This window comes from Trematomus bernacchii, unplaced genomic scaffold, assembly GCF_902827165.1.
Source record: "Trematomus bernacchii unplaced genomic scaffold, fTreBer1.1, whole genome shotgun sequence".
In the NCBI taxonomy this organism is placed as follows: domain Eukaryota; kingdom Metazoa; phylum Chordata; class Actinopteri; order Perciformes; family Nototheniidae; genus Trematomus; species Trematomus bernacchii.
The window spans coordinates 8,326,488-8,354,422 of NW_022987313.1; the positions used below are offsets into that span (position 1 = coordinate 8,326,488).

The window sequence follows — 27,935 nt, forward strand, 5'->3', positions numbered from 1 at the left end:
GGAGCATTTAAAATTGTTGAAAATTAAAAAAATGTTTTTAAAAAAATGTTTAAAACATAAAGATAAAAAGGTTTTAAAATGTTGTTGTTTAATGTTTTAAGGAGGCGACGCTACTCAGCCAATCAAATGGGTGCAGTCAGTGAGTCAGCACGATAGATTCAAACACACAGAGACGAGACAAGAAGAGAGAAACAGTCGGAGTAATTTCAAATGGCAGAAGGTAGACAGCGAAAACAGAGCATTTAATGACATTTTCTCTTACTGGACCTCTTTGAAATGCAATTGAATGCCCCTGCATTATAGCAACAGCAACAACAACAATAATAATAATAATAATAGCAATAATAATTGGGAGGGAGGCGTGGCTGTTCTTATGTTCTCTGAGGGGAGGCTCACCTTCCCACACTTTGAAAACCCCTGCTCTACACCATGCAGTGATTATGACTACAGCTCAAAGAGCCAGGCTCCCTCGCTGGACTCAGTAGTAAAGGCATTTGTGAGATTGTTTGAGTTGTTGAAGACATGTTGTTGGATGCTGGAGACACTGCTAGCCCATAATGCCATATCAGCAGATGGTCATGATTGATTAGGCTGGATGGGTGTTGGTCTATCAGGTGAGGTGCTCTGCTTTTGAGCTGTAAGATAATCAATAGGAAACCTCCCCAGAGCTAAAATCAGTACACACTGTCTTATTGATGTGCTGCCCTTGACACGATCAAACAGCCCTGTGCCCCAAAGGTGTGGGGGGATAACATACATCTACCAACTGAGCTGGTAGAGGGATTCAGACTTTAGTTCAAGAAAGAGCACCATACTGATGTCCAGGCTCCGCAGTGAAGAAAGATATTGCTGTTTGATTTCCCAAATTGAGTGTGAATTATAATAAATTTGCATCTCTGTGTTACCCTCTTGGTCACCTGCAGTCTGACCAGCCTCCGCTCGGCTTCACTGGTGATTAAGCAAGCATGACATCAGCCTGTGAACACACACAGATTCATGTGGCGCACAGACAAGGGAGATGATGTCATACTCTGCCAACCAGCCCTGGCAGCATAAGGGCCCACCCAGACAAGATTTACAAGCGGGGTCAGGATGCCGATCATTAAGTATGAGGCGAATGCTTCCCTCACCATAAAACGCTTTTTCTTAAAGTCAACCATTCTAGCTGTATCTAATATGGGTCAGTAAAGAAAGACAGTTTGCTGTGAGTGTCAGCATCCACCAGATTTATGGCCATTCATGTATAAATATATGCATTAGCCAAACACTAAAAGCTCAGGGGGTCACATAGGGTTGCCTCTTAAAATAACCAAAGAAATATGCGGATAGGGTTACCTGAGAGACACAGCATTAGGCACATGGGGACTATAACAGAGGCTGTTGAATGTATGACAAAGACTTTGGAGCCTCCTGTGTGGCGCTGGGGTTTAGTCTGGTTGTGAGCCTGTCTCCTTTCTATAGTCCCCCTGCAATCAAGGGACCACTGGTATAAACATTAATTTTTCTCGCTTCCTTTCCCTTATCCTAAATCACTCAAAACAAAACAAATGCCTGAGGCTGAAACATCCTGAATATAGTGATTCATCTTGGAATGTGGTTCAACAAATGTTAATTGTATTGTAGCAAAAAAAAAGTGCAATTTCGCTTCACAGAAAAAATAAAACTCCCACCTGGAGATAGAAAAACAGACATTTCATGCAGTGTGGTTATCTTATCATTCAGATTACTATCAACCAAAACCCAGACAAGTCGTTTTTTAAAATGTATTTCCTCTCTCCTTCAGCAGCCCAAGTTGCATTAACATGGAAGAGAGAACCAACAGGCTTATCTGGCTGTCAGTTGATTCTTATCAATCCAAAGCTCAGAAGGTTTCCACTGACTGGCAGCCTGTTTCCTCCTGCCTGGCTGCTTTAATGGCAGTTTGAAGGTAGAGCTCCTGTGTCAGTTTACACAACAGCAGTTTGCAGGAAGTGGCCAAACACCTCCAGGCTAGGATTTATACACTTCCTATAAATCCTCAGAAATAGATAAACGTATCCTAGCTAAGCCATACAGCTATGCATGTGATGTCCAGTTAGCAGAGCAATACCAGGATAGTGGCACCTTCCATACACATTGGACCAACGCCTTTTAGAAAAGCTCTTTGTTCCATCAAGGTGTTCAACAAGGCTTTTGTTCCTGCACAGCGTCTGGCCTTGGAAACAGAATGCCAAATTGGGCATCATTTGTGCGCTGACTGCTGACAGCCCAAGGCTGCACGCACATCTTTACTGAACCAATCCCCGGCCAATTAGGTAAGGCCAAAGCATTCATGCAACATCTGTGAATACAAAAAAAGATTCCCCACAAAACGAATGTCCTTGTGCAATTGACTTGCGTAAATAACATTCTAACAGGAGTTTGTAAACCTGTTCTGTCACAGCACCCTCAAAACTCTTTGGAAACGATCTGCGGACTGAGCTGGAAAACCAGGGATTAGGGCATCCTCTGGAGAATAGCTTGAATAACGGGGGATCATTTGAAATATTGTGGAAGAAAGAAAGGGAGTGCAAGTGGGGAAAAGGGAATAAAGCAGAGAAGATGTGATGAAAAGAAAAAATGGGAGCACTGAGATGGAATAGGATAAAGAATCTCCTAATACAGTCAGGAAGAGGAAGGAGGAAGAGAGGACAGAAATAACGAAAGAGGCAGCGAGATCAGGGGGTCTGGCTCTGTGCCAGCTAGATGCTGTCCATGAGGAGGTACATCATTTTCTGCCTGAGAAGGAAACAGGTAGAAATGATTGTTGGGGCCATGCCACAGCCAGCTTGGAATTGCTTTATTCCCAAAGATGGGAATCCGCAGTCAGCCAAGAATAAATGGAACAGTTGGCGCCAAAAAGTGAAAAACTCATAAATATTCAAGAAAGCCTGTTTTGGTCCGACAGCTCATCAGAGTAAGCAACAGTGGATGTTAGCGCAGAGGTAAAAGCAACATCGTCATTCATTTTACAAGAAATATCAAAATAACTTTGGTCGGCTGATTCATCTTATGTTTCCTTTGGACATCACAAGGCAAACAGATTGTCCCCTACAAAAGGTCTGTGCAAACACGCTGCTCTGTGTCTGTGCCAAGGTTAAACCCTTAATGATGGAGGAGGGAGTATTATTGGTGCAGTTAGCCTCTGCAGGAGAGTGTGACAAACCCTTTTTGTGGTAACACTGACATCCGCTGTTTTTTGTGTTTAATGCTCTGCCAATAAAGTGCCAGACACCCTACACAGTCACACACCCACAAACCCCCTCCACCCACCGCCATCCCAACACTGAAAAGCCACAAAGCTTGTCAAGTTAGAGGCTTAAGGAGGGCTTAAGACAAGCAGAGGAAGGACATCTAAGGGTAAAAGTCAGGGGTTATAACTCTATTCAAAGTTTATTTTGTTGTTCTTCGTAGCATTCAGCATCACACCTTGCTAATATGGCCTTAAATAGCTTGAACATTCGGCCATGGAGAGGTGAACAAAGTACATTTGCATTAGCTCTGCACGACCCATTTGTCAGTCAATGAGAGAAAGGAGCCAATGTAAGGCCCCTAGAGGATGTATTGGAGATACCTGCAAGGAGAGTCAAAAGGTCTTCGAAGGAATATCTTCAGTAATCGACCCTCACTTGTTTGCATAAGGCTTCCAGGAAATGACATCTTCGGGTACGAATGGAGAAAGTGCTCGGCTATTGTGTAAAAATTGGTTCAGGCAGCAAAAAAATAAAAATGTGGAGAGAAAATTCACTTTTCAGCTGATGGGTGACAGATGATAATGAAGACATGTTCCTCCCTGCTCTGCAGACGGCAGCCTCCCACCCCTGGCACTGCTGACAAAGATTAACAGCTGCTTTCATCTCTTCTGCTCTGCTCCTCAGACACAGCTCCAGGTATTCTGCTATGCTCCTCTCTCCAAGGCTGCTATAACTGGAATAACTTCACATTTTACAAACACATGTTGAACTCTGATTCACCTTCAACATCCCACCCACGCCTTGCCTTGACAACCTAGGCAGCTCTTCTCAGGAAGAAGAACTCACGACAAGTCATCGCTGACTAAGTGACGTTTACTGTCTCCTGTCCAGAACACAGTGGAGACAGGATATTTGATGTACGAAAGACAAATGAGGATTATTAGCAACATGGAGTTCCCCCTTAATCAAAATATAACGTCATCGTAAGATTCATTCACAACACTATATCAGAATGAAGAGAGAATGATGAGTTTGGAAAAGAAAGACAGAGGCAAAAAAAAGCCAGCATACTTCTGCTCCACTTCTCTGCTTCATTAATCACCTGGTGCCAGGGTAAGACACCTAGTGATTATTTATTTGCACTTCCACACACAGAGGCTATCACAACAAACAGGCCCGCAGGCTGCTGAGAACATTTGGGAGTGATTAATCAGTGGTCCGTCCGAAGAGACAGAAAAGAAAAGACAGAACACAGGGGGAGGGGTTTTCTAACACGTGTTTCTTAATCTTTCATCTATATTCAAGTCAATATGCAACCCAACCAAAAACTAGAGGGCGTCCAAGTCAGGTGAAATGAGCTGTACGGTCAAGGAGATAGTCATGATAGCAGTTCTGGGAATAGAAGATGAAGCGACATGTCTTTAGATAGAGGGAATAAATGGTTACTTGGATCAATAAACGCATCACGGGTGTATATTGAAAAGGGGAGTAATAATCTAACTGTATGGGAAAATGTGTCCCTGAGAAAAGCCGCTAAGATGTTAATGACTACAACCGCATTATTTCAGTTAAGCAGTTTATCCTGTATCACACACTCATAAAGTCGACCACAGAGCTAACACACATAGGGCCACATAGAGCGTATGGGGATAATGGGATTTTTAGCACACTGCAGCTGGCTCTCACATGCTAGGTCGTGAACCGATTACAGGCTATAATCCTCTCCATTCAAGAAGCTGTGCATGAGGAAAGCACAGAAACACAGAGGACATCAATCATCATCGCGACTTTGAAAATGGTAAAAACGTTTTTTAATGTGTCCAAAAAGAAAAGGTCGAGGGCATAATATCCGACATATTAACTCTAACTAATTATCCACTAAGAAGTGCTGCATTCATGATGTGGAATACGTAGTAGAGGCACTATTATGTTTTCCGCTGTGTCTTAATGTGGATCGTTATGTATTTATTACACCAGTCTACAGTGAAGCCAAAGGTTAATTGTCTACATTTGCATTATAAACTCAGTGTATAGTGTGTTTCATCAGTTCCATAATTCCTTGTTTTTTCCCCTCAGCTGCAATGTTGCCGTTTGAACTATTCAACCCTCCGGCATCAACCTGTTGATGGAGATTTTTTTTTCAAAAGAAGGCAGAGTGATGATGGTGAAATGTTTCAGCAACTGAGGCTGTGGGTGATGAGGTAAATGCTAAACCACCTGTCATGAAAATGGCCTTATCCACAGAGGTAATCTGAGCTCCATCCGTAAAAACTCGGCCCTTCCCGTTTGACAAACAGAAGGACAGGGATGCTGTATGTGTGTCTGAAAAAGCGTCAAGCACTAGTGGTTGGGGAAATCAACCTCCAACCACTGATTAGGCAGCTATTAGTTATTCATGTTACATAGAAGGCTGAATACTGAGGAGCAGTGATGCCTGAAGTGAAGCGCCACCAGGAGCCATCTTTGTTTCTCTGGATTGTAAGACATAAAGGCAGCTCATGGGAGCAGAGGCCACCGGCTCTATTCTGCATCTGTACACAATGGGTCATAAAACGTGTATTCCCTGCCACCAGCTATTGCAATTCTTTCTGTCTTATTCCACAGCACTCTCACATTGTGTCTCAAACCGATGCAGAAGTGACAGTAATGGCAAAGATAATAGACGCCATTTGCATGACACCTTTCACTGAGGGACACTAAAGAGGTTTAGATGGCACCCCTCCGCCCCCACAGGCCTGATGCATAGGATCCATTCAACAGGATGGGGTCTGGAGGATTGAGCATAATAACTAAACACTAATGTGCATGGATCCCTGTGGGCAACTATAGGAGCCGATATCCAGTTGGGAAATGCCCGACGTGGGAAGGCAAACAAAGCTGGAAATAGACCGATGCTGAGGGCGGGACATCTCCTGCCCACATTAAACTAGTCACACACAACCTATCCTTTTTGATTGCTCTTACCAACATGCTGAGACAAAGGCAGCCCTATGTTAGGTGACAAACCTACAGGACAGAGGGCTATGCTTCACATCCTCTAATTTCTCCACTTATGAAAGGAATCTGTCAGGAGTTGATGGCAGTGCTTTCCCCTCTCCCCACAGGGCTTAGTACACGAGGACCCAGGGTGAAAGCACAGGCTTGAATCAGCACTTCATCTCTTTGTTTGTCAGCCCCCCCTCCACTGCCCCCCTGCAGGCTATATGAGTGGGCCAGACAGACTTCCTGACTCAGGGATTTATTTGGGGGAACAGGAGAAAGGGCACCGGGGTTATCCCTCACGCAGGCTGAGACAAACGCTCCGCTTTTCTTTTCTTTATCACTTGGGCTGTTTGCCATTCATGATGACAGGCACAAGTGATTCCACGCTGCCTGCCACAACAGTGCCCATCACCCTGACCCTGCAGGGGCACAGCACTATCACACCATGTTATCATATCCCGGGGAAATGACACCCGAAAAGAAGCTGGGGAATCTGCCACAGCGAGTAAGCTGAACTCCAGCTGTACAGCAAATTCTTCTGCACACCGATAATGTGAAGAGCAACACATAGAATCCAAATAAGAGTTTCTCATGCAATATTCAGTTCATACCACTGTGCAGCATGCAATATATACGAGATAGCCAGGCTGCCTGGACATGGTCTTTCCTGTAACAATGTTGGCTACAGTAAAGATTACATCTGTAGCTCCATATCAGAAAACAATGTTAGTGACACCAGAATCATGGAGGATTATGAGTGCATGAGGATAGTGGGATGCATCTACCTGCTGTAGTTCCCTGAGGCTGCAGGGCCAGACTGGCTCTCCATCAACACCTCAGCCTTGACGGCGCCTGACAGCCTTGGATAGACTCACACCTGGGCTTATCTCCAGGCTGCAGCCCCTTCATGGCCTCAGCTGGTGCTGCCGCTGCGTCTGCCGCTACACTGAGGCAGCCATTAGTCCCATCAGCCTGATTATGGCAGCAAAATGCCAGCTGGTGTTTTATCCAACAGTAAACAAAGACAAATACCACAGAGCAGCTCAACCACCCCAGCTACCACCCACTCAATACTTGTGATGAGCCATTCACTGCCCTGGGCATGTGTTGTACAGATTCAACAGATTGATATGAATCAATTCTCATTTGTCAGGCAGGCTCTGGAGGTGCAGGTAGTATTAACATTGCAGCTCTTCTGTGGCTGTATGGAGTCAGCATTTCAACAGTATGTTTTCTGCCATGCTATACATTCTGCTCACACTCTCGCTATGGTGGAGGAATCCATCTCGCTGTGGCTTGACAACAAAACCATTACCCTCTCACCTCCAGGGAGAAAGACAGTCCAACTCTAACTGCACAAAACTGCACACAGCGGAAAGGAGAGAGTGGCTCAGAGAGGAAGATAAAGAGAGAGAGAGAGAGAGAGAGAGAGAGAGAGAGGAAAGAGAGGGGCTCAACATGTAGAATAAACAACTGCCTGCATGTACAACAAAAACATCAAGAACATCACGCATCCAAGTGAGCTCAAAGTTGTTTGTGTACAACATAACTTACTTGACTCCCATGGTAGTGAATCCAATATTCCTCTCCACAGATACAGACTTCCTGTCTATGATGCTGTCAGGATGGAGCAAGCCTTCTGAATCACAACATTTACAAGCTCATTCGTGCTGGGCAGCAACCCTCGTCCTGCTCTGTATGTTTATCCCCCTGCCATGTGGGCGAGAGCGACTGTGCTCAGCAGACCCCTCCGCTCCACATAATCTGTCCTGCCTATTTGTCAGTAACCGGGATCCCTGCTGTCAATCACAGCACAGCCAACAAAACAGAGCACTGTCCTGCTTTGTCTGCTTTGAGCCGCTCTGTATTGATCACCCCTCTAACAGGAAAGATGTTAGAACTACTAGCTTCACAATTGAAAAACAAACAGGATGACCTATTTCCTTATGGGAACTTCATAAACAATCAAACTATAAACTGGTTAAACAATGTAATTAAGGAAGGCAGCCAGCATGTGTTGTTGCGAACAAGAAAGAGCACTTGTGATCCTGCAGTGCGTCCACTTTGTAACACCCAGGATTCATTATTGAAGAGATGCTTGTCCCTCTCCCTCTGACTAAATTATAGTCCAGTGGAGTAGAGAGGGCTATTTCAAGTTCCTGATTTCCAATCTCCACTTTTGAAAGAAAAAAAAAACACTCACATTTTATTCCCACAAGCTAATGACTTGTTTCTATGGTTACTCGGTGCAGCCTGGGGGATGAAGGGCAGAGTGAGTGTTGCTGACACAAAGGCAGGGTCTTGTGTGTGCAGGAGAAACAGAGGCTAAATGGCCCTGCTGCCACAATTACAGGAGGATTCCTTCTGCACAATCACAGTCATTACCGCGCAAACCCTCACCTGGGCAGCAGCTGCAAGGAGGCGATGGATGACCATAAAAACACTTCCTCCTGACACTCCTCCAGGGCCGCATTCCAGCAAACAGCTGTCCGCCTTGCCCCTGCAACAGCCCGCCCGCCAGCCTTTGTGCCACCTCCGAGCTCTGAGAATCTCTGCAGACTTTTTGTGTCTCCAAGGTCTTCCACTCTCTCATATTCATTACCTCCATGTATCTTTAGAGTGAGTAAATCCTAACTCTCCAGAGTGTGATTAGTGTGAGGTAATAAAATGAATTGGGTACTAAACCTTCCTCCAAACAAACATAAACAAGGGACCAACAGCGGACCAAAGAAACTGTCTCATGCTGATATGCAGATATGAGCATGCCTAGAAAGTAATGTACAAAGTGAGCAGCGGACTCCTCTTAGCAGTGAGCTCTGAGAAATCCCGCAGGCACAGTGGGTAATGAACACACCGGCACAATCAGCAGGTGTTAATGGAACAGAGAGATGGGTAGGGGGATCAGCAGGGCCGCAGTTAGCCTCACCGTCCAGCTCCTGCTGTGAGCTCCGCCTGCCTTCATTACACAACGCTGTGTCAATACACTGATCATATGCTCTGTCACAAGGCAATCAGTGCTTAACGTGCTAGTCAGCTGAACACATGGCTCTAAATTCATTTACCCCACCCCCAGCTATACTCTGACAAACACACACACATAATTATATGCACACATGCACACACACGCAAATCCGGTCAGAGTTTGACCCTTGACTCTTCCTGTCTCTCTGCGACTGTATAGTCAGTCTAATTGCCAATTGGTCATTACTGACCCCGGGGTCATCTCTTTGCTTTACACAATTACCAGAGACAGGAAGCAGGATTATACATGTATAAAAGATACATTCATCCTGTGAGTTAACACCTTTTTCTAGTTTCTGAAAATAGAGGCATCACAAGATAACATCTATAGACAGACTTTTATTGTCAAATGTTTCCATGACCAACAGTGCAGACAGTAGAATCCCATTCTTATTAATTTCACAGTCTGGCATAAGGTATAAGAGTTAAGCAGTCTGATACTCATGTGTACAAATTAGTAATTTCTTCCCTTGAATTAATAACTACTTCTTTAAAATTAATCATTTGCTCTCCACAATGTATAATGTGTCTACCCATATAACACTGACAATCTGTTATTCCATGAGTTTCAGGGGAGTGAAAAATTGAAAAGATGGTGTTCAACAGAAAAATATAGAAAGTATAAATACTGAAATTAATGGATTAACTTAATACTAAATAATATGATTAAAATAATTCAGTCGTTTATTAAAAAAAGTCCTTATTTTGAAAGAATTTCAGAAATGTGTTGAAAATTGGAAAGCTAGTTGACGGCAAAATATTAAGGGGCATAAATTATTATTCTGTGGAGACACATTACTAATTTGTGCACAGAATTGGTTAAGAATGTGACTCTGACCTTCTGGTCGAATTGACATTTATACTAAAGTGATTTTTCAACTCAGTAGACATCCTAAATGAAACAAATTAAATGCTTTTTTTGTGCCCCGTTGAACGGTTGACTTATTTTTGCAATGAAAAATGTAAACGTTGAATCGCTATTGTTCACCATGCTCTTCTTTTCTCTCAGCAGCAGACTTGCTAAAGCAGTTAGACTCTGGCTAATTGCATTCTAATTAAAATTTCATCTCTGAGTGGAACGGTGTTAGTGAATGTCAGACAAGTGTCTGAGGAGCTCTCTCTCCTCCATTGGGGTAGAAACTGCTGTTTGGTTATTCCGCTCCTACTTCCTGGGCTCTCAGGATTTACACATGCATCCCACTAATTGTATCTTTTGTGAACAAAGAGGAATACTAATCAGATATGAGTTTTCAATTAAGTCCAAAACACTAAGGTTTTTTTTTCTCAAAACAAGAAAGTCTGTTGATTGACTCAATTTATTTCGACTTTTAGGGATTCACATTTCAATCAGCAGCGGTATATAAGAAGACAAAATGAAGACAACAAAAGGATGATGATGGTGATGATGATGATATTCCTGTTGCAGGCAGCTGGGGAGGGTCAGGAAACGGGTGTGAGCTTCAAATCAAGCGCAGTGCATCTCCAGGACCCTTTACTTTACTGTAACAGGGGAATGTGATGCAGTTTGAAGCCGTCATTATGTTTTCTGGGCCAAGCAAAACACCACATTCTTGGCAGCAAATTATCTTTGGGATGAAATAAAAGGTGGAACCGTTTACTGCGCTTCCACCTCCACCCCCTCTGCCCCACCAGGACCTGCTGCAAGGGAAAAAACAAGTCCACCTCCCTTTTTTTCCCCCTGCACTGAGCTTTATACGCTACTCTTTTTGAGCTCAGGTCCAAAGAAAACATGAGAACTAATAAATCAATGTCAGGAATTAACCCCGTCTAGCAGATGTCTACACCTCTCTGTTGTGACAGGAAGTGGTGTGAACAGGAAGTTGCATATTTAGTGGAGGATCTGGAATGGGTAGGAATGTCCCCATTAGTCAAAGGATAGGCCTCATGGACCCACTGATATACTCTGACCCTGTGAACGCTGGCAAGACAAAATCCATTTGGGGTGCTTGCAGAAAAACTGAGCCCCACAGTGTTCCCCCATGGGCACCCTGTCACACTCCACAAGTCCCTTCACCTCCTGTGGTGCAGAGCTTCAATAGTCCTATGCATCATCCTTAGCCAGCTTCCCATTTGCAAGCATTCATTATGGTGTAGCACTCCTTGGAGAGAAGAGGCAGGGAAGGTATGCACTGACCAGCCTGCCAGGGAATCTATCAATGACAATATAGCACATTGCACCCGCCTGGAGAGGGTGAAGTATTCTCCGGGGCAACAACAACGTCAGAGCCAAGCAGTGCTGAAAAATCCTCGCTTAGCCTGAAAAACATGGGGACCAAATGGTTTCACAAAATAATGGTCCTGCAAAGCTGCAAATCCTGAAAAGTCATTTTAAAGTCGAAGAAGCGAAACAAAGAATAACTAAACATCAAATACCTCAGGACAATACTTGGCTTTAACGTAAGCCCCTTTCGTGAGACACCCCCTCTTCATATCAAATTATGTAATTCTGTTTTCCATTCACGAGCAGTGATGCATGTAACTAAAGGTTCATTTAGTCCCATGATGGTGCGTATCTCAGGGAAATGCTATAATTCTACCATGGCAAAAACAACATCTCCATAGAATATGTGCCCCACAGGGAACACCATGAACCACTGCCTTCGACAGACATTGGAAGGCAAGTCTGTGCACATCTCCTATTCAGCTTTCCTTTTGTAAACACACACACGCACACACACTTAAGCCTGAATTCATGCAGGTGTGTACGTACACAAACACTAAACACTTCATTTAGCACCACGGCACATCAATCTAATCTCTGAACGTTTTTGACAGACTCAACCGTGGTGTGATTTGACAGGACGGATGAGAAAGGCGCTTACCTAATGAAGAAGGAGGCTGCTGCAGAGGAGGAAGCAGAGGGGGAGGGTCCGGTGACGGTTGCTGGGAGTCCCGGTTGGCTGGAGTTCCTCAGCCGGCAGGAAGTCAAGGTGCTGCTGCTGCTGGTGGTCATGGTGGAATCAGAGGCCTCCGCGGCTGAGACATCCCTGTCTGCTTCCCTCATCAAACCCTGAGCCTGTTGACACACAGATACAGGGATAAGACCACAACCATCACTTACACGTTTTACTGCTCCTGCCCACCTTCCTTCCACCCCATTTACTCCCCCTGTGCCACAGATGGACAGGCAGCTGCTGCAGCCAGCACTGGTTAGCGGGAGTCAGCAGTATCCACAGCAGAGAGCTCCCTGCAGAACAGCAAGGATGCTGCACCATTCATTGATTCTGGCAACACTCTTGAGGTTGCTCTGGCTGTAGCCTACTGTAATTAAGTGATAACCCACATTTAATTAGTAATTAAATCACAAGCGATTCACTTCACTCTGCTCCCGATTATATCTATACCTCCGCGGCTAATTTGGACCTTCACTCATCAGCAATGTCGTCCAATAGGTTGAGTTATACTTCAACTATCTAAGGATGAGTTTCTATGGGAATAAATGACATCAACAACAATTTGAGTAATGACGTTTGTTCTCTAAATGTTTACGAGGTATCGAAACTGTGCCTGCGTGGGCACACCCTGCCCTGGAAGCTTGTTGGTTGAAGGGTGAACAGAGGTCAGCTGCATTTGTTTCAGACCTTGGCCTCTGGTCACTAAAGACAGACACACTGGTTCGATCACCTGTAAATCTTCATTTTCATTTCCTTGGTCAAGGAAGTTATGTTTATTTGCTCGGTTTTTCTGTTTGTCATTGCGCAGGATTATTAAAAAAAAACTCCCAAGCCCAGATTCATGAAAACTGGGTAGACAGGTGTAACATGGCCATTAAATGTTTGTAGCCGATCCAAATTACTGGGTGGATTCTCAAACTAAGTTTCACTTGTTTCACTAGCATGCATTGTGTTAAAAACATGTGGTGTATTAATCATTTGAAAGAAAGTTCCAACTGGGAGAATTCCCGTAAATGCCAAATCAATTTGAAACCAAAACTCGGAAAGTCATAAAAAATGTTGGTACACTTTTAAATTTACTCTGCTCTTTGATGTAAACAGAAAAGGCAATTCAAGATGATCATTCTTTAATGGTGATAGAGCTTTTTCATAGTTAGTTAAAAGTGAATATGGCAGATTATGATTTAAAACCACACCATTAGAAGTCAGTCATACACTAAGCCTTCTAGCCCTCTTAGCCCAGTGGAGATGAAGCATAACGGTTTGGCTGGAGCTCTGGAGCCTGCAGAGGATCACTGATTGCTGCAGTCCAGCTGAAGGAGTGCAGAGACCTAATTATACAAGCCAAAATCCAACTCCGTGACTGCGCTTCAGCTGGAGTCACCATACTGACAAAAGGTTAATCCTCACCGGAGCCGCTAGTTTATCCTGCGAGACAATGATCAATAGCAGCTGACAAGAATAAGGTTCTGCGGTTTTTCAGCATCCGAAATTAAATAAATAAGGGCCAAAGTGTTCCTAAAAACATTTATAACACTGACACATGAACATTGTGTAATCAGCAACGACCTTGTATTGAGCACAACGCAGCACTGGAGCCTCAGTGCCATTTGACAGCAGATGTATTATAAACACAGTTCAGGGCCTCTGCATATTTACCTCACTGTTTGCCCTGGATTCATGCTTGACACCTAAAATTAAATCTTTTTTTATTATAAAGTGTCTGGCCATCTATTATCTGACATTTGTCAACACGGGCTGACAGCCGCACTATTTATATGCCAAGCCTGACATTTGAATGCTATACATCAGGATGTGAGGACATACTCACATTCTGGCATTCACATAAGAGGCTTGGCTATTGCTCTGCAGAGTGTTAGCTTTACATTCAGTACAATCTGTTACTATATTAAAGCACAGGCATTATCTTTTCCCAGAAAAGCTTCACTGACCATTTGTCAAATGATGGTCCTGCAAAGCATTTTCTCCATGCATTCCCACTTTCCCATTTCTTCCCTTTGAGCTTGTTATCAGTGTTAAGAATCACTGCTTTCTTTTAGAGGTCTGGCTTTGCTCCCCTGAGACATCATCATGGAGGTTAAGTCTGATATCAAGCTGCGGTATGTGAAGTTATGACTTGGAAAGTACACCACAGAAAACACAAACTGAAATGAGCCAAATACAGATCCTCACGCAGACGCCAGAGCGGAAAGCCTCACACCATGCTGGTGTCGATGACAGGTTAGGAACTCCCATTACACTCTGGCACGAAAGACTAGAGCACTTCACACGCAGCCGTACAGGAAGCTGATGTGTGTAGCTCATCAAATCTGTCACTGATTGAGTCGGTCAAGAGGCGGCACATTTCCAGGAGCACACAGGGACAGCTGTTTGTAGATGGGGTGCGGGCTAAAAATTGATAAACTATAAAAACACACACATATAGGTTCACACACACCCACAGACACACACTGGAGCTCATCACAGTTCCTATCAAAGAGTATTCCCCATGGTATTACAAAATGGGGACTTAAGCCCCTCAGCCAAGCTGCTGTCTGTAGCCTTGGACCTGCACTGGCCCTGATTCTGGCTGAAAAGAACAATCTATCCCCTGGTCAGGTAATTAGGCCATGTCAGTGGAGCCATGTGTGCTCGCCCGTTTGTACCGAGAGACAGTAATGAGCTGGCCTTCCACCCTTTAACCCCCAGCCCTCCCTGATCCTCTTGCCTTGGCTTGCCACTAGAAGGAATAGGCAGAAAAAAGAGGGGGGGAAAGAGACAAAGCGAGAGAGTTTTGAACATAATGGAGAGAGTTTAAAGACAAAAAAAAGTTCAGTGGAGCCCTAGCTGTGAAGTCTGAAGGTAGCATCGTAGCACCCTATCAGGAGACCATCTTCTCCCTCGATGCTGAGAGTACCAGAACTCCCCTGTGACCTTTGATCCCAGCGGTCAACAGACGATTACTGCGGAGTGAAATAGGCCTTGTGGTAATCTGGCTGTCGTGCTTGGCTGGCCTCTGTAACCTACAGAATGCAACTGAGGTGAGAATTGACTTATAGCGATACTATCATGTGAGAAAAGTACTTAAATAAAACACCCTGAACTCTCTCTGGGCAGAACTCACCAATCTATTTCCATTTTTCTAAATATGGTTTCTTAAGTTGGCAAGAATGTTCTTTCCCTTTCCTTCCTGTGTCCTTTTCTACTCTTGTCATCGAAGCTTTCTGTGGTACGTTGCCATGCGAGCACAGCTGCGCCAAAGAAACAGCAGCCAAGATCATCCATTGGGCTTCAAATTGGTGGCAATGGAGCCGACCACTGCAGCAGGCAACCAGTGGGCCAATAACGGAAACTCTCACGGGTCAAAAGCACTCTGTCTCTGTAGATTATCACACAAGTGACTGTGGATTTTTATGGTGTAAAAGAGAGAATTGCAGATTTGGTTCAATTGATTTCTTGTTTTGAATGGTAGCATAACAACACATTCAATGTCCTCATTCAGACAGCCAGTAACACCAGAAATTAATTCAGCAATTGTGAAGCTGGAGCCTATCAAAGTCTCTTGTTTTTTTTTCAAAAAGGCACATTTGGGTGCCATTTGCTCAATTCAAGGCAGCTACCCATATGAACCAGTGTCAGTCAATTACAAAGAGGCAGCCAGATAGTTTCAATTCCTACGACCACAAACATCATTCCAGATGTTAACCAGAGCCTTTTCTCAAATGGGAGATTCAAGGTGCCCTATAATGGGCTTTGCATGGGAGTGCCCCAGGCTCCCTGGTTGAGAGGATTTCTGTCCAACACACACAAAGTCCATATCTGCTTCTTTGCCTGAACACCGCCACATGCTTTCAAGAGGGAATCATGAATTGAAGCTTGTGCCTTTTGGCATCCTTGTGAGTGTGCGTGGGTTTTTGTCATTCTGAAGGGACTGGTTTTAATGAAAGAAACTAGCTGGAGAAAATAACACCCATTTCTGCTGTGTTTGTAACTTTATGTCCTGAAGCGACATTTCTTTCTGTCCAAGCAGGGCCCGAACCACAGCTATGTGGCATTGATGAACTCATCCCATCTCTAAGGGCCACTAATTGCTTTTTAGACACATAGATGGAGAACACCAGGCAGCCTCTCCCTTCTGTGCCAGGCTGTTTGATTTCCCCTAGATTGCGTACATGCAGTTAAAAGCTTTTGATGGCCTCCCATAAACCATTTCTAAAGGCATTTGTTGACATAAAAGGGAGGAGTGCAAATCTGTCTTCAATTGTCAAGCAGAAAGAAATAACACTGCCGAGACTCGTAACAGGCTGCAGTTATCCACAGAACAAATGGCAGAATTACAGTTTATATTTATGAAGGGAATTATGGTGCAAGAACCAGACAATATGAGCGCATGCTGTTTGATCTGCACACCTCGGGAAGTGAAAGGTTGTTTAAGGTAGGGAAAGACACATCAGGAAGAAGTTACATATCACCAGCCAGAAATGTGCTCTAAGGCGCTAAAATCCCCTGTTTACACTTATAAAGCTTATGTTAGTGTGAAAATACATCATCTCGAGTTGTAAACAAGGCACAGCATGATCCCATGACACCAAGGGCAAAACTCCGGATCATTCCAAGTCTCTTGGACATCAAACGAAGCACAGACTAATGCACAGACGAGTTATGGTGAGGCTTTGGGGCGGTCATTTAAACTGCCCTTGAGGAGAAGGTCGGCAGATTAGTGTTGTGATGACCTCTGACCTCAGATCACTCAGACTCCTTGACTACTGAGGAATGAGAGGTCAGCTCTCCTGCAGAGCTCTGACTCACCAATCCTCTGCAGGGCTTTTAAAAGGTCTGAAATGCAGTCTGATGAACAATATGACATTAAATGTACTTTATGTTCCGTTATTTTCTTTCAGATTTGGTTATTTGTCAAATTAATTATCACTTTTTGTCAGGATTGCATTTGTCCTCAAATGTCTCCTTTATCTTTTTTATGAATTACTGTCAAAGTGTATGATGGTCTTATGGCCCTAAAATCTAATGTCACAATTACATTTTGTTAAAAAAACTAAAATGCATATTGCATCACTGATAGGACACGCCTCTTTTTAGTGAACATCGTTTTTAGTGCGATACAATCCATTTTAAACAATGAATAAATCATAAGCCCCCGCTGCTTAAAAAAAAGATCAATAATTAAAAACATTTTCCTAAGAGCAACCTGGACAGCTTTTTCAATTAACTTGTGAGGAAATTAATGATAATCCTGATAACCCAAATTCACCTTGATCAATTTATTGTGAGTGTTTTTTATCCAGATCCACTTTAAATGGATATTGCCACATCCTAACTGTTCATCGTCTTCGATTGGTGCTGTTGCACTCCTACTTTTTCTAATTTTAAACAATTAAAATGCATGAGATTTAATACAAAATTGCAAAGGTAACATTGAAGACATACCGGTTTAGGCTGAGGGACGTAGTTGTTGACCCTGGAGACGCTCCACACGCCCTCGAGGTACTGCTGTGCCTGAATGGTGACGGAGCCCACGGATCCACTGATCTGCCCTCCTGCCACCGTCACCTGGACACTTGTCTTCGGCCCTGAGGTGACGGAGGGGCTCTGCGACCAGCCTGGTACCCTGTGCCGCTCCCCCAAGGGCAGGACAGAGTGGGCAGCTGGTTGTCCTTTAGACAGCTGTTTAGCATGGACACTGGAGGACACAGTGTATCTAGCAGGCTGTGGTAAAAAGGATTTAGTTGGACGCGCTGCCATGTCTGAGCTGAGGGTGAGGGTGGGAGCGTGGAGCGTCTGCAAGGCCTCCTGCTTCAGTTGGTGGAGAGGGGTGGAGCACACCTGGCAACAGCTGACAGCTTCATGGCTCCCGGGTCTTTGGAGCTGCTCGAACAGGAAGGATGCATATCCAGGGTCCTGCAGAGAACACAGACACAGAGAGGGCCGTTAACACAACTCTAGCAAGCTTAACTCTCACTATCTAATCTTTTCAAAGGATTTCCTGCATGTTGTTCATATTTTCCAAGCTCGGCAGTGGTCTGCTGGCAGTGTGGTCCTTAACGGCCTCTTGGGACCCTCACACCCCCTGCTTTAACCACTTCCTTTTTGTTTAGGGATGGTTGTTTGTTTAGACAGAGATGCTTTGCCTGCATGCAACTAAAGACTGCTGATCAGGTTCACCAGGCATGTGCTTATTTCACATTGTCTGCCGGGAAGCTGAGACCAAACAAACCAAACGAGAGGAGACTCTGAAATAACGCTCGGAAGGGATTACTTGAAGATCCCACAGAGACATTCCTGACAAAAAAACAACAACAAGCAAGATATGTAAGAGGGGCCTAGCCTAGCAGATTTCAGCTTATTACTGCTTTAGTGACGATGTCCAGTGGAGTTTTGTTCTTTTACTTTGTCTCTGCGAAGGCTCCCGGGTGTCCAGCTCTGCTTGGGAGAACTGACAAAAGGAAAACAACAGCTGAGGGGATTGTAGTGCCCAAAGCCATATAATTTACATACGATAAGTGTCCCAGCGTGAAAACATATGATAAGCTACCAAATGTGAAAATAACCACATCCACCAGGAAGCTTGAGGCACCCAGAGCTATCAATGAACTATTCAAATCCTAAGTGAGGGAGGAACATAACTTTATCTGTGTTTTAGGTAAACAAACACTCACACCAACACAAACACACACACACAGACAAACAGTCTCTTTAGAGGCATAAAGGGGCAGTGGGCTTCTGCCCAGCGGAGTCGTGGCCTAAGACAGGAGCCCACAGCACATACATAAATGTTTATGAGGCCTTTGCTCCGTGGAACCTCCGAGGTGATCAGGAAGAGTGAGGCAGCAGGGAAACAGCAATCCTCTCCCTTAATGCAGTGCCACTTAATACAGCTAACCCAATAGACATAGAGACCAAAGAGGCAGGCTGGGGAACTCTAAATCTCCTCGCCATGAAAGCAGCTCAATACGGAGACTTTTAGACGACCTTTCTCTGCAAACACGATCAGAATTAATAGCTTGATCACGCCTTACAGAAAATGGACACATGTCATCTGTACATTTCCGTTATTCTGAAAAATGGACAGAAAGCGGTATCCACTGATTTATGCTCTATGGCGTATAAGGATAATCTCTATATCATCACTTTACTTAAAGGGCCCATGTCATGGCCATTTCTACTGATCATAATTCCATTGTTGAGGTCTACTAAAATAGATTTATATTGTGCAATTTTCCAAACTCACATTGGTTTCTCATACAGCATCTCTGTATAGTATGTGTATTCACTCTCTGTCCTACACGGCTTGTTGGAGCTCCTGCCCCCCCCCCTCCCTGTGAGCCCAGTGGCCGTCTGCGAGACAGCGAGACACAGCGAAACCCAGCCCGAAACACACACACACCCGCAGCCTGGCTAGGAGTTTATGTGTGTGCTTAGGCTGAGTTCCGCGGTGTCTCGCTGTCTCGCCGACTCCACACCAGTGAGCCAGCTCACACTGTCCCGCTCCTCGCAGCAGCGAGCCTCGCAACGTCCCGCCGAGTGTGTGTGTGTGTGAGGAAGTCCGCGGATTGGTCCAAACGTAACGGCTCTGCGGACGTAACGTAACGTCACTATACTATACCCGAAATACGTCACTATAGAGTGGCGAAGTCCCTCCCACTTACTTCCGGGGTATGGGACCTTATGTCGGAAAAATTATGCATTGAAGTCAATGGGGAGAGAAAACTTATCTTTCGATCCCGTTTGAATTGTGCCATGAATTACACATATGATGTTTGTCAATCTTAAAAAATCATTTCCATGTCAAAAAAGTCACAGTTTGTCGTAAAACTGTTGAAATATAAGACTATGAAAAATACGTAACTAGAAAGACTACAAATCCCAGAGTCGCGTAAGTGATGTCACAATTGTTTACCTCCACCATTCAGATACCTAAGATCAGCGCAATATAGATATAATCTATCTATATGGCGCTGGCTAAGATAAGATAACTTTAACAAGATGCCTGTGTGCTTAGTACCAGGTTGTTATTATACCAGCAATGGGTCTTGCTCGTTCTTTTGCTTCCCGTCTGATGAAACGACCAGGAGTGGCTTGATCAAGTTAGCTACCTAGCTAGTAGCTAGCACGTTAGTTAGCATTACAGCCTTGTCATTTTTATTAGCCTTAACATGAAGTAACATTAAGTAACCCAAAATGTTAAACAGTAAGAGTAGTAGTCATATTTCGTGAACCCTTTGAATAGTACTGTCACCGGTGTGATCATTCTATAATACACCATTTAATTCCGGGGGAGAAATGCTAACGCTAACGTTAGCATCGGCGATCTTTTCTACTTCATGCTATCTGCACAAATGGTTGACATTAAATATTAAAACGACCAGGCAGTTCAGAGAGAATCAAAGGAAGGCAGGCAGGCAGCTTTGCATGACATTCTTCAGGACGTGTTTCATTGTGGTGATAGTCAATCGTTTGTTGACATGACAGTAGTGACGGCCATCTTGGTGACGTGTGTGGTTGACCAGAGATGTAGTTCATTTAGCGTTTCACACAAACAAATGTGTTACTTCACAGTTTTACGACACATTTTTTTTTTTTTGACTTGCAAAATTATCTTTTAAATTGACAAACATCATATGTGTAATTCGTGGCACAATTCAAACGGGATCGAAAGATAATCTTTCTCTCTCCATTGACTTCAATGCATAACTTTTCCGAAATAAGGTCCCATGGGGCTCAACCGGAAGGGGAGGGACTTCGCCACTCTATACCCAAGAAGTAAACAATGGAAAAAGAGAAATCTCCAACGAGGCGTTCTGGAGCAGCATAGGCAGGTCTTTTCTGTGTTAGAGTTTTACTCGCTACAGGGTGTACTTTGAGGGTTTGTGACTCTGCAGACCGTTTACATGCAGAAAAAGCTACATAACACACAAGGGGACGGGTAATAACCGGAAAAGCATGACATGGGACCTTTAAAGGAGAATCATGTAGAGGACTGTAACTCGGCTGGCCTGGTGTCCACTGAATACTTCTGGGTAATGATTTACTTTATTGGCTACATGCTCGACACATGGACATGCACAACATAGGAATACACTCAGGATGTAGGAAATCCCATAAATCCCCCAACGAAAGATGAGCTGACAGTAGATCAAGTGCAGTATGGTATCAAGTGAATGTTGATGCTATAGCGAGGAATGGATTTAAATGTAAGAAGCTTATAATAGAAAAGATCAGGATATGACAGAGCTTTAAAAAAAAAAGAAAGAAGGTATCTAATGAAACTAGATCCTGGCATGTGAACAATCTCCACGCTCAGACAGGATTTTTAAGCACAAGACAGGACAGTTCCGCTGAAATACTATGAAAGAGTCTATGACAAATTGGAGCTAAAGAAAACACCTCTGGCTGCCTTCTTCACAGTCTAGTCTGGATTCATGTATATTATTCCTGGACAGGAAATTGGAGCGAAGTCAAAACCAGTCAACTCCGCCCTTCCATCACCTCTCACCCTTTACCCTCCAAACACCCCTTACCCACCTCGGGGCACTGGTAGATGGAAGAAATCAATTTCCCTCTCTCTCTCCATGCATTGTTAGGTGTTGATTTAGGAGAGCTAATAAAAAGACACACAAAGCTGCGCCCATCTGCTATTCAGTTAAGATTCTGGAGGTTAGAGAGCGGGGCTTCTCCTGTAAAACTGTCTGTGAGCTTTATGCCCAGCGGAGTGAATAAAGGGTCAGGGCCACAGGGCTTATGAGGATGATGGCGCCCATGATGAGGACAATGATGTTGATGTTGCGGAGGAGAATGATGTGGGTGTGATGAAACTCAAGGCCACAGAATCAATCTTGATATGCCACATGAGAGGTGGAGAAGTGGATATCAAAAAAAGACATCAAGAATGGTAGAAATCTTAAACATCGCTCAGGGAATGTAGGTTAAGATATACTTATATAGAGATCTAACTAGGGCGGCAACTAACCGTTGTTTTATTACCGCTTAATTTCAAATAATTTTCAAGATTAATGGATTAATCATTTGGTCGTTAACATGTCAGGTAAGGTGGAATAGATTTCTTAAAGTCCAAGGGGATGTCTTTATATGTCCAAAGCCCAAGGATAATGCCTTCAATATGAAAAAGAATCCAGACATAAGTAGGAAACCTTCATATTTGAGTCTGAAACAGCATTTTTTGCATGAAAAACTACTTCCGTGATTAATTGATTATCAAAAAAGTTGGCAATTATTTTTCTGTTGGTCGATTAGTCAATTCACCATTGCAGCTGTAGCTTGCTTATACTGTAAGTTAAGTAGTTTACTCTTTTGTTTATTTTAGCTACCAGGTCCAAGCTAACTGCTGAAGAGCATCTGCGTCAGCATAACGTGGAGAAGACGAAACATATAATGCAGGATCACACCCAGCCCCTGAAGCCATATTGTTTCTTTTATCATCCATATGATATATAACTGACAGGTGCAAGTGGGTGTGAAGAGCAGCACTGCTGGGGAGAAGCATGGGATGCACGGCATCAACACAAACCAAATGTTCAAAGCATTCCCCGAAAGGCGTGGAGCTACTTGAGGGCTCTGACTCCTCGGCCATTGTTCTGTACAAGTGGGAGATGGTTTTGGTTTTCAACCCGAGGTCTATCCGTAGAGAGAGTCAAACTGCACGAGCGAGGATAAGAGGACAGAGAGAGAAAGACATGTGGAAGGAGGTGGGCCGGGGTTGTGGACCCTGCCTGGAGGCTTGTGGGTGGTTGTGTTGGTTTACTGCCTGTCAGCACTGATCTTTATTAAACTCTAGGGACGAATGTAGTCAGATGCCATGGCCTTATTATGGAAAGGAGGTGTGCCGAGCTCACTGGGGAAAGAAAGCCCTGCCTCTGGAATGAGCCCTCTGCTGCCCTCAGAGACCCAAGTTTGTCTCTGTCCCTCACACTAACAGTGATGAAAAGCAGAGCAGCAGCAGCAGCAGGAGGGAGAGCCACCGACTAACTGACTGTCTTTCTGGGCTGATGGAGAGTGTCATCACAGACAGCCCGTGCCCAGAGGCTGATGGGAACAAGCTCAGCCGTAACCACTTACTGTATGGATAAGGAGACAGGGAGAGAGATGTGCATGATTTCCCCTCCCAGGTCTCCATAATTCCATATATTTTGAATATATATATATTTGTATATATATATAATATCTGTATGTATATTTTCTATTTTGTATTTTGACATGTATATTTTATATTTTATTTTATATTTTATTTTATTTTATTTCTATTCTTGTATATTTTGTTTTATTGTAAAATGCCTTTTATGCTGCTGTAACAAAAACAATTTCCCAATTTGGGATCAATAAAGTACGATCTATCTATCTATCTACAAAACCCGGCAAAGTCACACGTAGGATCTTTTCTCCAATCAGACCTAATTCACCTCGACTCTTCAGTCCACCTTTTCTCTAACCAGACAAAGTGAACCTGCCTTCTGATTGTTTCTGATTCAGAGTCTGATGTACCTCTGTTGTGGAGCGTCAGGCCAGATATAGCAAGCTGACTTAAATCAAGGGGAAGGTCATAGTGATTTGAAATGCATGAGGCGCCGCACTAGCCAAGAGACTTTTAGGCACGCTCCATTGAAAGTAAAATACCCTGAGAAACCATATTTTCTATTCCAGTTGAGCCCAACAGATATTACCCAGACATGAAATCTCACTGTGACCCACAGCAGCATTGGCAGAAAGAGAAATGAAACAAAATTGTATCAATGTGCATCTGTGATGAGAAAAGTTCTGACATACTGGAGCCGGCAGCCTGTCAGATCTTATCTGAACTGTTTTTCAGTTTCTGTTGCATCCTATCTGAATTTGATTTATTTTCTCATTTCCAACATCAGTCATAGTGCAATTTGCCAGAAAAGGTCCAGTACTATTTCTCCATCCTGGGTGTTCCTTCTCTGTAACTGTTCAGGAAGTTGACTTTGAGATTAAATTGCTCAGTCTTTCATTCCTTCCTGCTCCCTTCCAGGTTTATTTTTCATAACTTACCCGCATGGAAACATTCCTCCATACGAGTCAGTACACCTCGCTGCTTTATATCTGTCCTCAATAAACTTTGTTCTCACCAACACCAGTCCTGTTTACACATTACAACTCCTCAGTACTTCCTATGACTGCATTTCTTGTAAAGTGAAGACCACACAGCAGCTGCCGAATCGAATGGCCTTTCAACTCCTGACTTTCCCCTTCTCTGCTTCCCTGTGAGGATGCGACCGAGCCATCTATGTTGACTTGACCTGAGACAGTGTTGACCCTAACCACACACCGTCTCTATAAGTCTCGAAGGGATTGGCCCCCCCCCCCCAATAAACCGCAGGAGCCCCGTCCAGATCCCGGGGTGAGGACGAGAGCTTCCAGCAGGCCTGCTTTCCCACAGGTAGTCAGGAGTCAGGAGAAAAATGAGCACAGCTGCCCCGGGTGAGCGCAGGGCATTACGGCAGATTACATTCCCAGGATGAAAGCAACACACCCAGTGGTGTAATCCCTCTCTGCCCCCTGCTCTTTCTCAACTACTCCCACCACCTCCATTTTCAAGCCCACTGCCTTGACCCGGATCCCCTAAAGGAGGGCAGAGCTGGAAGGCCTGTGACTGTGATTAGATATCAGGTGGAGCTTTTAGTGCAGCAGCAGATCTGGGATGCAGACCATTAAATTTAACCACTGCCTGCTCGGAGGCAAAGAAGACAATGACTCAGGATGTCACACTAGCATGCTATTTAACTCTGCGAGAATGCCTTTGGTAGAACACAAAATGGGGCGGCTAACCAAATCACATGAAACAGATGTCTGTCCCTGTTTGCTGACTTGACAAGATTAAACAAACCTGTGATAAGACTTTCCTGCAAACAAAGCAGCGGTATCTGCAGCAACGCTGTCATTACCTACCTGATAATACCGCCGCAGACATAAAGCACACAGCACTATGATAATGAATTCATTCACCCTCTGTGTGAAAAATTGATTCAGTTTTCTGTCACTCTTAGGGTTTTGCATTCGAGCACAATGAGATTCCATCAAATAATAATGAAATAGCTCTCCTGCTTTTCCTGCATTTATGATATGAAATTAGGCTTTTGTCTGAGTCAGACTACATTTAGAGTCTTATCTCATTATCTGAATTTAAGCTTCTGTGAGAGATATGGTCGCAAAATGGATTCTACTCTTTTTTTAGGGGTCTGGCCTCTAACTGATCCTCTTTTTAACACAATGAAACACAAAAAACAAGCACTTATTGGCGTATACTGAATAATTGTTGTACAATAAAAATAATTTTCACTTCTAACTTTGCAATACATTGTTCCTAGAGAGATAACATGGCATTACCATATTTTGTAACTATCCTGAAGACAAACTGCCCACTTAAAAAGTTAACAAAACATTACATTGAACAAACTTCCTGCTGTTAGATTTTAGATTACCTTGTTTAAAGAAGTGCATCAGATTCTTGCATCAGTATTCCCTTAAATGAACCGCCAACTCCTTGCTTTAAGCATCTGTTTAGGAGGAGCTCACAAAGACGTCAGCCTGTCTGCCCAGTGTGATTTAGCCCTATCCCCCTTTAACTGTCAGAGAACTGCTGACAGAAAATGCAAATAGGCTCAGTGACACTTTCAACACATGCCCACCTGTCCAGAATATCACAGTGACATATCCTCTGATAAACGATTACAGGGTTGAGCAAATCCCCCATTAGAATGAGCACACAAGATTTAATACAAAATACACAAAATGTTGGCCTTTTTATCAGAATATCTTGATAAGATCTGGTGTGACATGTCGCTTTGTTTTGGGCTGACTAGCACTGTCACACGGGTCATTGTACACTACAGTGCAGCCTGCAGCTTCTCCTGTCATCCATAAAAACAGATGTCGCTGTCCATCAAAAAAAAAAAAGGCCATAGATCCTGCTGACCCTCAGGTTAAACATAGATAGAGTCAGTTGTAATCACTCATGAGTCTTTTGCCAAACCGCCCTGCAACCATTAATGACCTCACATAATGACGTGTCATCACTCCATATGGTCGTCCCATTTATCAGGATGGGAGTGCTTGTGGCTCCTCGCACTGATGGCAGACTCACATACATGTTTTTATAAAAGTGCAATTACATAAAAGGTTTTACTAACGCATGGCTTGCACACTAGAGGGAAGAATAGTTGGAACGTGTGTGTGTGTGTGTGTGTGTGTGTGTGTGTGTGTGTGTGTGTGTGTGTGTGTGTGTGTGTGTGTGTGTGTGTGTGTGTGTGTGTGTGTGTGTGTGTGTGTGTGTCTCTTTACATCACAGCCATCCATCACTCCAGCCTTTCGCCACTTGGCCAGTTAATTACCTTTTCCTGTTCACTCACGCACATAAAGAAAACAAGCCCCTTTCAGACTGTTTGGACAGACTTCATTCTCTCTCTCCCCCCTCTCCAACATCTCTCTCTCTCTCTCTCTCTCTCTCTCTCTCCTCTCTCTCAGCCCCGAATTGGTCAAGTGGGAGAATGAAGGACTTTAGCAATTGCCAGAAACTGGTCTCAATGCTTCAATCCAAAACTTATTTCAAGAATGTAGAGAGAGAAGAGAACAGAATGAACCATCACTCCAAAGTTTTCTCATTAGTGAAATAATAATGCTCAGCTGCATTACTAGATAAACTTTTTTCACCTAAAAAGATTTTCCATTTCGATGCCCATAACAGTTGTGGAGCACGTCAGACAGCTTGCTATTCCGTCCTCACCAGGGACATAGATTGTGTTTATGTTCTTGCACCAACAATTGTGCACCTCTAATTAGAATGGCAGATTTTTGGCTCTGAGATGCTCTCAAGGTAGTTTCTCCTTTTTCTCCAAATCTGGCCTGGCAGTGGAAACGAACCAAAATGAGCACATAATGACAAATTCAACAGGCAAGCTGGAGCGGCAGGAGCCAGGTGTTGCTGTTAAACGCAGGTGAAAGCAAGGGCACAAGGGTGGAAGAAAAGGTGGGGTGAGGGGATGGAGGTTGAAAAAAAAAAAAAAGAGGGTTTCAAATCATCTGGCACATTCTCAGAGCCAAAGGGTTATAAGAATAAGAGATTAGGATTTAGTCCGCACCTCTGATTCACTATTTTTACAAAAGGAGGCACGGGTAAAAAGCACATAACCACTTGCATTTGAAAGTTAAAACTGAGCACTTGAAGGTCAGATTCGCAATTTCCCCACAGTTCCATACATTTGCAAAGTCCTCATTAGTCTGCTGTGCGAAGTTGAAACAGTGTTCGGTATCCATCCACTGGAGCTTGTTGAGAGATCTATTTTTGTCTAAGAGCCCACTCTAAAAACACTCACTGCAGTATAGAGGATTCTGATACAATAGTTCCCTCCAACAGCCCATAGCACTACTTCGCTTGTGTTTCAAACCCCTTCTCAGTCTGTACGCAGTGATGACAGCCACCTGCTTCTGCTCTGTCTGAACTGTCACACCGAGAGAGTTGCATTGCCTGCAGTTTGTTCTACAGGAGGGCTTTTCGTTTGGATTGTGAAACGGAGCACTCCCAGGTCCCCGCGGTTTATTTAGAGAGAAAAGAAACTGCTGCTAAGGCCTAGGCTCCACGGGGACGAAAACGGGTTGAATCCGCATATTTCTCATGCGTATAGCCCTTTAAGCTCGACGACGCCGTAACGGAAACGTAGAAACAGACCCCGCAAACGACAACGGGTCCAAAGGTGGATAGATCTGGGAACGGAGCGCTCTGGGGGGTCCAACGGGGCCGTGGGGTCGCCTATACGGT

General features: G+C 44.0%; 1 protein-coding gene across 1 annotated transcript in view; it reads right to left on the bottom strand.

Moving 5' to 3' along the window:
• The window catches only part of kif26ab (kinesin family member 26Ab), a 68,586-nt gene that overhangs the window by 22,137 nt on the left and 18,514 nt on the right, over positions 1 to 27,935 (bottom strand). The window contains exons 3-4 of the mRNA XM_034126204.1: positions 17,576 to 18,046; positions 12,059 to 12,252 (exon numbers count right to left, since the gene is read on the bottom strand). Of these exons, the coding sequence (XP_033982095.1) occupies positions 12,059 to 12,252; positions 17,576 to 18,046 (665 nt within the window). The remainder of the gene's footprint in view (positions 1 to 12,058; positions 12,253 to 17,575; positions 18,047 to 27,935) is intronic.